This window comes from Rissa tridactyla, chromosome 3 (assembly GCF_028500815.1).
Source record: "Rissa tridactyla isolate bRisTri1 chromosome 3, bRisTri1.patW.cur.20221130, whole genome shotgun sequence".
Classification (NCBI taxonomy): domain Eukaryota; kingdom Metazoa; phylum Chordata; class Aves; order Charadriiformes; family Laridae; genus Rissa; species Rissa tridactyla.
Genome location: NC_071468.1, coordinates 120,612,703 through 120,623,172, shown reverse-complemented (window position 1 = coordinate 120,623,172; position 10,470 = coordinate 120,612,703). Strand labels below are relative to the sequence as shown.

The 10,470-nt window shown below is 42.3% G+C and overlaps 1 protein-coding gene across 4 annotated transcripts in view; it reads right to left on the bottom strand.

Annotated features, from left to right (window-relative positions):
* Positions 1-3,848: 3,848 nt before the first annotated feature.
* LOC128907494 (24-hydroxycholesterol 7-alpha-hydroxylase) overlaps positions 3,849-10,470 on the bottom strand; it is a 34,165-nt gene continuing 27,543 nt past the window's right edge. For all 4 annotated transcript variants that reach the window (XM_054196439.1, XM_054196438.1, XM_054196437.1 and 1 more), the window contains 2 exons: positions 10,052-10,139; positions 3,849-9,239 (listed from right to left, as the gene is read on the bottom strand). In XM_054196439.1, coding sequence (XP_054052414.1) covers positions 9,168-9,239; positions 10,052-10,139 — 160 coding nt within the window. In that variant the 3' untranslated portion in view covers positions 3,849-9,167. The remainder of the gene's footprint in view (positions 9,240-10,051; positions 10,140-10,470) is intronic.

Below are 10,470 nucleotides of genomic sequence, written 5' to 3'. Positions count from 1 at the left end.
AGAATGTAAACAACTAAGAAAACAAAGGTACTACAAATACTATTTTTACATGTACTAATTAGAAAGCCACAGAGTGTAATCAACTGCAAGACACAACTTACTCCTATAAAGTGAATAGTGTGGTAATTATTGTTTATTAATTGTTGAGAAGTAGTGCTAGACAGGTTTGATGGAGAAGTCCATTGTACTAGATTTCTCTGCCTTTTATTAATCTTTATCCATAGTTATAGAGATTGACACAGAAAGGCTTTCAAAAATGTCAGAATAAGGAGTTTTGTTTATATTGAGAGATCATAAAGAATTATTTATGTGTTTCATTCTCTTAAAGTGTGATCCATAGTCTTGAGGCTTTTTGTGTTTTTTCTTTTGTTTCTGAAGTCTTCATTCATTATTCTGACACCTTTAGGTGACTGTTGAAGGTATAATTGGAATATCATTGGAAGCAAAGGAGTATGAATGATGAGTTATTAGTCAGCACATGACACCGCATATACATTCAGTTAATAGAAAATAAGCAGCAGATAAGTAACAACTGAGACTATATTTTTGTGCCTGAATTGTGCATAGCAGTAGAGACTTAGGCACACTGCCTTTTTCAACACTTCTATTAGGATATGTTTTGTTTAGATACATTATCTTAATACATGGTTACATATATTATTATTTTTATATATTATGACACGGATCTTCTAGAAATACATCAATGATTGGCAGTTGGCCCCTAGATGGTGCCAGTGCCTATGTACTGCCAGCCCTTGTGCAAGGTGAACATTGGAGATGGCAAGATGGAAATGGTGTTTGTGACACAGATATTCTTGGGCAGTCGTAGCTTCCACGGCACTGAGTCATTGTGGCAAAGCAACCTCTGAAGAGTGTCATCCTTCCACATCAGCCAGAGGGAAGTCTCTACCCTTTCCTCCTGCTCTCTAAGATGTGTGACAGAGCCGCAAAAGAGATAGCCAGTCCATCTAGGCATTAAGTCCTACCGAGGCACTGCTCTGCCAGTCTTACCCTTGCAGTGTTGCACTCCAACTTTCAGCTTTTCAAATACTTGGCAGCCTGGATATCTGAAAATCCTGAAGGAAAGTGTAGGCTGGGCTTAGAGCTGAGCTGGGAAGGGGGAAAAAGGGCACTAGTGAAGTGCCCAGGGAGGATAGGAACAGTAAAGAGAAGTTAAAAGGAAAAGAAGAGAAGAAACAGGGCCTCTGGTCTAGATTCTGCCCTTGGGCTGCTCCAATGCTCTGCTCTGGAAGAAGCCTGCTGTGCTGTGAATTCATTATATAAATCTGTTTGCAGCAAGAGCCTGTGCTAGAGACATCCCGTTCAGACAACCAGCCCATCAAGACATCCAGTGGCACAGCACGCTCCCAGGTTGTGAGATGCTCGGAGTCCAGAAGGTGGGACAGCCCCAGCTCCCCGCTTTTGCCCAGCTTCCACCTTCAACCCCTGTACAAAGATGCCAACGCCAGCATGTCTCTGTGTGGAGGGATAAATGTATCTTGTCATGTGTGGATCAGTGCTGGCAGGTGTGGGTAGCTCAGGGCAGATGCTTTAGTGATTGCAACTTTTTCTATGTTCTGTCACGTGGATTTGTCCTGGCTTGTGGGTACGTAGAGAACTCATTACCCAATTTGTTCCTACACACCCGTTATGCCGACAAGTGCAAACTGGGCATGTCTGCAAGACCTCTGAACCAGACTGCAAGGTCAGAGGCTGTAAGAAAAATTTAGCAAGGTTGATTATGTTGTTTAATACCCAAAGGACAGAATATAACCGTCTCCTGCTGATTCGGGTCTTTTTATTATTTTAAAGAACAGCCAGATCATTGTGATGAGACTGGCTCTTAACAAAGTGGTGCTTGATTTAAGTTCATGGTAAGCAAAGACCAGTTGCCAGGTTTTCAGACAGTAAAACATTCTTTGGTTTATTTTTTCAAAAAAAGAAACTTCAAACCTCAGGTTTAATGCCTGAAAACACTCTTATAACCATCCTTTTTTATCTGTGTATTATTCCAGTTCTATAAACAAGCTTAAAATAGTAAATGCTAATACCAAGATTTGGACAGAAAAAGAGCATCAAAGGCAATATCTTGAGCTGTAATGAATTATTTAAAGAGTAGAGCTTTTTGAGTATCTTGCGCTGCTCATCCATTCATTTTAACCTGGGAACCACACTTGGGCAGCCATGTCACGATACTGGAAAGCACTTGAATTTCTTTTGGTATCAAGCAAACAGACGGACACGCTTACTGCTTTTCTGAGCAATGACGGTTTTCAGAATAAAGGTCAGATAAAAGGCCAATGCCTTGAAATTGCCTCTGGATCTGTGTCAGTGGCAACAAAGACCAACGCTATGAACACACTGAAACTTTCGTGTTTAATTCAAAGAGTCAAGCCTAGCTACAATTGAGACCTTTGACATGAGAAAAAGTGACAGAGCCCTATCTTCAGCTCAGAGGACACTTCACCAGGGCAAGACACCACCACTAGAGGAGTCTGGAAACGCAGTGCTGAAGGACTATGTCCATAGAGCCTCGCTTGCCTCTTATTTGGGTCAGGTGTTCACAGAAATCACTGGTAATTGTCTCTGAGCAAGGACCCAGGAAAAAGTGAGTGCCAAATCTTGCCATTCCCTAATTACACTTTGAAAAGAACATGATCCTCCTTAGCTTTAGGCTTCTCTGGCCAGCTGTGATTACCTGCCTGGTGTGGTGTATTATACCCTCAGAAAAGATGTTTTCTGCCTTTATATACTACCTAAAGGTTGCTTTAGGGAAGCGGAATGCCTGTATAGAGAATTTAGGTCTTCAGACTTTTCTGATTTATGTTTTGCAGGTTCCTGAAAAGTAATCAGGTTGCCTTTCCCTCTTCTCTCCACCTCAGGAATGCACACACACCCACACCAGATCAAAAGCTTCTGTTTCAGAATAATGTGCAATTTTGTTGTCAGGACTATTAATATAGAAATGTAATTGCAGTCCTTGGTGAAACAATTCCATTTCCTGATCTGCATTTTTGCCTCATTTCAGGTGGGAATCTGCTTGTTTTCACTTTGGTCTGCTGCAGAAAGGTACAGCAAGCTCCAAAGACCCATCCATTATTGAACTTTGGTATCCTCAGCCTGTGCTCAAGTCACTTCCGAGCATTCCCTTTCTCAAGTTAACCAGATGGACTCCAAGACTTGGCAGGCTTAGCCACATTTTCATCAGCTTTCTGATTCAGCTCTGATCTCTCCCAAATTTATCAGCAGCCTTTTGGAATCACACCCAGGGCAGTTACAGTGCTGTCAAAAGGAGATATAGTATCTTCCTCTCCAGCACAGAAGTTCTCGTTTTCCTATCCAAAATCCATGTTATTCCCTTCAGGCATAGTATCCCACTGGAGCTCAGGCCCAGCTGTTGTTCATTTGCCATAACTCCTTCCTCGTTTGTCTTTTTCAAAGCTGCAAAGATTTAACAGTAATAGTTGCGCTGTACTTGTACATCAAGCTCTTTCAATACTCGTTACTCCAATACTCTGCAAGGTACTTGGGAAAGATGACGTATCAAATTCCCAATGCAGTAAAAGCAGTACACGAGTGAAAAAGCCTGATACAACTTAGGGAAGGTAGAGGATAGATGTAGTTCCTGTCTCACAGGTAGCTGCTAGACAACTTTCTAGGTAATGCTTCTCTGTAGCAGCTGGTTTTATGAAAGGATGTTGTATTTTCACTCAACAAGAAACTTGTCCATAGTCTTTAAATTCCATGCTTTGCATTAAAACCAAAATATGTCCGAAGAGTCTGGGGTACAGCTGTTTCATCAGCATCTTAAAAAGCGTGAACCAAGAGACTTAAAGTATTTCTTCTGACTATTTTGACTGTAACTCTACAAGTAAAGTAATTTACCAGTAACACAAATATGACAGTTCAGGAAAGCAGATAGCTTATCCGAAGTCTTACAGACATCCATTAAGCAGGCTTGAGTGCTCTGATGAGTATGAGCAATACTTACAATTTTTAATCCATATAGACTTCGCAGCAGTGGGTAATTATCATTATTACCCCAAATGTATAGATGAAGAAACTGAGTCACTGAGGGATGGAGTGATTCACCCAAAAAGTACAGTGAGTCAACAGGAGAGCTGGGAATAGAGTGCAGAATTCCCTGCATTATCCATTGGAGTCCTCGGATAATATCATTTTATAAATGCTCTATCTTTGTAAAGACTTCAGTGCTATAATTATCTTCCCAGGACTCTCATGGAAACAAGATATTTATAACTCCATTAAGCCTTTCCTAGTAATTTTATGATCAAAGTGAAAAAAATAAATAACGCCGTGCCAATCAGTCGCATGTCCAATGTCATTCAGAATGGCTACATGATGAAAGCTTCTCCTTGGTTGTTTCAATTAAACGCTTGCTATCTTTCGAATGCCTTTCTTGTGTCTAATTCCCCTTCCACTGCGTGCCGGTGGAGAGGAAATATTTTTTGCCATGTGATGAGCCACACATTTAGAATGTACCAAATAACTGGGAAAGACGCTTGCTGCCAATGAAGCCTACTGGTTTATGCTATAAATGTGACCATTTAAAAAAAATATTTTTCCTAAAAGCCCTTAACGTTTGCCAGTTTCACCTAAAATGAGCAAAACTACCTTGGTATTTCCACTAACCCTTGTATATCTTTAAAATTACAACACAGATGCCAAGACTAACTGTAAGCAATGGGTTAGCAACCGAGGCATTTAGACCCTGGCTCAGCAAAGCACTTAAGCGTGTGCTTAAATTGAAATCCATTCTTATTCTGCAAATCCATTTTAAGTGTTTGCTTAGAGCAAAACACATGCTTAAGTCGAGTTTTGCTTGGCCCAGTGCTTAAGCACAGCACAGAGCTAGGGCCTTAGAATTATCCTTTTTTTTTTTCCGAAAGGAAGTAATTATTTTTAGCTTACCCTTCAACGGCTAGAGCCATATCTTGTAGTCCCCAGATATCTATTTTCAGGAGGTATACGTGCTAAGCCTAAACTTCTGGTTTCTGTGACAATCAGTGGCACAGAAAAGATAATCGAATACCGTTCCTAGTGTAAAGAAAGAGACCACTTGAAATACTTGACTGCTAAGTGCAGATGAGAGGGGCCTTCAGTGAGGCTCATGAGAGGGAAGACATAAAAGAAGTTGCAATTATTCTGGGAGGTGGCTGCTGATACCACGGGTTATCTTTTCACCGTGCTGACTGGAGAAGATTCCCTTGCAGTCCGTCAACAATTTTAACTCAAAATATTTTGATGAGTTTTCGGTCAAATATTATATTTCCACAAGAAAGATGAGTTCAGGGAAAATGTTTATACTTTCCTGAAAAGTATCAAGAAAAGGTTGGCTGCAACGGGATAGTTTCCATGGTTTGGGTTTCTTTTTCCTGAAGACTCTTATTTAATATACAATAAAATCCAAAAATTATTAGAGAAAATTTGATACAAAAGAGTTTTATTGCTCATTTCTCATAACTCTAGATTTCTTCTCTCTTGTTAAGAAGACTCCTGCCATTTCCTTCACTGGCTTAGACGCTGGGAGTTATTTACGCCTTACGCCGATATAAATGAATACCAACATATAGTCCTGGCCAGCCCAAACCGTGGGTTTTGCTCTGATAGATCTGGTCTATGGCACATCTGGAGGAGGGACAATTGCATTTTCCAAGATGGTTTTTGAGGGATGCCCCACTGCATTGCCTTTAACATCCATACTTCATACATAAGGTAGGTCAAATATACTTTTTTTTTTTTTTTAACTTTTTGGTTAAAAATCTCCTGCTTGTGGAGAGGAGATACTACCCTTGTGGTGGTAGTAATTTAGAAACTGTTAATTCACTCCCGAGTAGGGTATTGTGATGACCTTTTAATATGTGTTTAACCCTGTCCCAGTGGGAAAGTGCTGTCTTTCCCTCCCCCAGAAGCTTCTGAATATTTCCAGGTAGAAGACCCCATTTAGCCCTATCACCTGACCACCACATTGCTTTACTAATCCACCTCCCCTGTTTTTTTCTGCCTAGGAAAGTATGGCAAGTGCACGGAGCTGTCATCCACCACAGGGCAGTCACACAGCAATGGGATCCCAGAGTCAAACCCACTCTTCTTCACCTCCTTCTTTGGTATCTCTCTGGCTGCCAAGAACAGGTACTTCTTTCCTGCCAAAAGCCTACGCTTTAATAAAAATATGTCCTGCCTTTCAGGACAAATTTCTTCATGACTGATTCTAGCCTGCTAGGGAGTTGCTAAATCTGGTAGCCCGACAGAGGCGAGGCTGACGCAGCTCCACGGCCCTGGGTCCAGCCTGCAGCGAGGCTGAGCGTGGATTCCCAGCAGGATAATGCACAAACACGCGCGTACAATGTGATGTACGCACTGATGGCACCCACTGGCCAACACAGGCAGAAACACTCAGCACTCACACCAGCAGCTTCGTCCTGCCCCCCTCTCTGGTAGATTGGGATCCCAAAGTCCGTGAGCATGACATATATGTAAAAATACACATGTACAATACGGACTCCTCCAGCAGTTGGTCCTGAATCCTCGCTCTCCCCAGCTGCCTCCTGCCCAGAGACACACAAGCAGACATATAAGAGGGTCTCAGTCGACCCCCAGACCATACGGGCTCTCCAGCAGCTGGCCTGAATCCCCTCATCCCTCCGGCAGCCAGCCTCTCCAGGTGCCTCACCCTGAGACACACACACTTCACCTACTCCCCCGCTGGCCTAGCGATCGCACACTGACGTAATGCACTCACGCAGTATGCACACCCACGCTCCCTCGCGTTGCTGGCACCGCACACCCATGGCCCTTCTGAGCTGTGGTCCCACTCCAGTTGCTGCACTCACACCCCCATACCCACACGCGCACACAAAAGGGAGCCCCTTACCCAGGAAAAGATCTGAAAATGGAGAGTAGGAAGAAGACAGGACAGACTGCACTGATCAGGCACAAGCATACCAGTCAGCAACTGTTTACATGCAACTAACCTCTTTTATCCCCTTATCCCTCTTTTTTTTCCATGTTTGTTCCTCCTCAACCTACCTTGATCCCTCCCTTTTCCCACCGTTGCTTCCTCCCCTAAACATCCCGTAAGAAGTCCTGTGCAAGCTGCTCCTCCCCTCATCCCACAACGTGTCCCATACCCCCAGGCAGTGTCCCCCCGCAACTCAAAAGGTGGGAGCTGCTCCCGTTGTCGCCGGTGGCTGTCACCCCTGGACACGGCCAGCCCGGGGAGGTGTTGGGCAGGGCATTGCTCAGGGTCCCCACCTGCTTTTGCTCCTCTGTTTCTGGGGGGGGAATGTGGTTTTTATCACATACCCTAATGCAGTCCCCAGGCTGTTCTTGCAGGATGTGGAAGGAGGCAGAACGTAGTTCTCACCAGGCACAAGATCACACCAAGTCTGGAAAACTCAGCAATATGCAGAAACTAGACCAGAATTGTGCTCGTCTTTAGGACAGATCAGAAGCCCCGTGCAGTGGTGTGTTATTAAATGTTCGCTTTTAGTTGGCTTCAGGTGCCTTTTATTCATTCTAACCAAACTGATGCTGACCTTCAGGTTATACTTTCCTTTAGGGACCTTTTTAGTTTAAAGTCAAGTTTGCCATTACAGAATTTTCCTTTTTTGAGCTTGGGAAAAAACCCTGACCAAAAAAAACTGCACACGCACACAAAAAAAACCAAACCCAGAGTTAATTAAACAGAGAAATAAAAATAAATGTACATTGGGAAAAAAAGAAATCTTTGCAAAGCTACAAGATACCTGAACAGATATTGTGGACATTTCCAAATTCTACAATTAAAATATACACTTTTGGGTAACGACCATATATGTAAATCAAGGGAGTAGTTTTCAGTTATGGAAGAGATTCTGACACCCCAGTTAAGAGTGCAACTCTTGCAGAGTTAACCGTTATGAGCTAAATTAGAAGTCGGACGAATCATTTTCCAGCCATATAAATCAATAAAGCTTGTTAAATTGTTTTATCCATAATTGAGGTATGCGAACCATTTAATGACTTATCCAATGTGTTATTTTCCTATGGATGTTATTCCCATAGTTTTTACTGCTGTTGAAAGTCCACTTGTGTTTTTCCGCAAATACCTCTCAAATGATGAATAATCATTACTTAAAAGACTAAAAATACATGCCAGCTATTATCGTGTATGAAATCTGACAGCAGTTAGAGTGTTGGTATCTGAACTTATTTGACAGCTTCTTCGCACAACTTTTACTAGGTATTCTTTATAGGATTAAATATTTTTAGGTTTGTGCAATTTGTTCTATAAGTAAGACACGTTAAAGGGAAAGCAAAAGTGTTCTAGATATTAGACAACCAGTCTAATGAATAGCAATAGCTTTTCTTGCAATCGCTTTTCGTTAGAAGCCAAACATCACGATCAAACTTTCATTGCATGTTCATGCAAGGGCCGATTCTGACTCCTGTGGAGCAAATAAAGCTCAGCAGAAATTTTAGGTGCTCCAGTGGAACAAGACCCCAGCGTTTCCCATGCTTGCAATTTTTCCATTATAAATGCATTTTATTTGCAAAAAGTTGGCACCGATTGTAGGCAGAGCAGGCCAGATCTTCACCTAGCGACACAGGCAGTGATAAATAAGTGACGCTAGTTTATCGTGGCTGCAGATCTGATCCGGAGGTCTCTGCTCAGCACTGCCCTGTATTTTGTGCACACCAGCACCAGGGAGCTCTATGGAGTCCCCATCAGGCACCACTTTAGCCTTGGTTCAAAGAGACCTGCAGGAAACAGTGACCTGGCCCAAGGGACCTGCTTTTCCTCTGGTTCTAGCACAACTTCCATGCAGGATTTCCAAACATAGCACCTTTTTGTTCAGAATGTCTGGTTGTTGAGTTTAGTATATCAGATTTGCGAAGTCTGTGAATAATTGGCCCACAAATTACAAATTTGGCAGGAGAACTTGGTTTTTAAATGCTAGGAGGTAGGCAATCAGGTGAGGAGCACAGATACGACTATACTGGTATGGCATACCACAACCCAGAGTATACACAGCATTTAAAGTTTAAATTAAGAACTGTTAAGGCAGAGAACCTATCTGAAGATGTGGGACAGGGACACAGCTCAGTGGTCCATCTACCCAGGGGTGGCTGGCAAAGGAAGGTAAGTTACCGCTGGGCAGCTTTCATTCCCGGCATTTATACTGGATCCGGAATGGTGCCATGGGTTGCTGTGTCCCCACCAAATGTAAAGGGCTCTGCAAAAAGAAGAAAATCAGTAGAAACATTTAAGTTAGTTCAGTTAATGGAATCATCATCATGCTTTAATATTAAGATATAAACATATTCTTGGACTAAATACTGGGAGTATTTCTTGGCTTTGCTGAAGCCACTGACTAGTGCCTTCAGGATTATTTTTTATTCCACTCACTCTGACAGAGGATGACACATGTGATCTTAAGAAACTCTAATGGTTTTGAATATCTTCATCAGCATAATTGCCTGTGGGTGCGGACCCAAATTACAATCAACTCCAGTGAGAGCTGGCATGGCAACACAGCATCCATCAGGAAGAGGCAACCTTCCTCCATATTCTGGGTGGGCTTTCTACCACTACTTGAGATCAACATCTCATGTTCTTCAAGGAGAGCAGAGGAATTAAGTTCTCCGAGCTTCCAACTTCCAGCCTAGAGGGCAATCATACAAAGCCCACGCCATGCATCTCATTTCATATCTTTAAAGTATTAATAATCCAGTTCCATATTCATTGTTTTTGTGAGTGGCAGAAAGCAGTTATAAAATCTCTTGTAATGATTAGGCAACAATGAGACAAAATACTCTTGTGGGTGCATTATTGTATGGATAGCGCAGCCCCACTAACATTGCTGGAGTTACTCTGGGTTCCCTGAGCTAAAAGAAGATCAATTTACTCATTACATGTTTTATTAACGCTCCTCTCAAAAATTTGCTTCATTATAGATAACTGTAGTTGAGCACAGTTGTTCAGCTGAGTGTGATGAATGAAGGATATCAAGACATGGAATGCCATACAAACGCATGGATCTTTTACCTCCTTCGGTACCGCATCCAAAAGCACAAATTCATATTTGTATAGGAATAGCACAACGAACAATTGGATTTCCATGATAGCAAACCACCTGCAAGAAAAGGGAGGAAAACATTGGGCATCCAGCCTCACCATCACACGTGTGTTATCATCAGGTAAGAAACAAGGTGTCTTTGACACATTTTACATTCCATGCTTCAGTCCTGCCTGAAAGTTTATCTCCAGTAGGAAAATATGCTGTAGCTTTGTTCAGCTTCGTTACTCAGCAAAGAACGTGAATGTAGCGGCTGCCCCTTCTTTCCCGTGAAACGTTAAACCGACAGTATCCCTCTGACACCCTATTTTAGAATAGCCCCTTATCATTATGGTTTTTTCCACTGTACAAACATTTATGTTCTTCTAACGCTTGCCGACTTGAAATA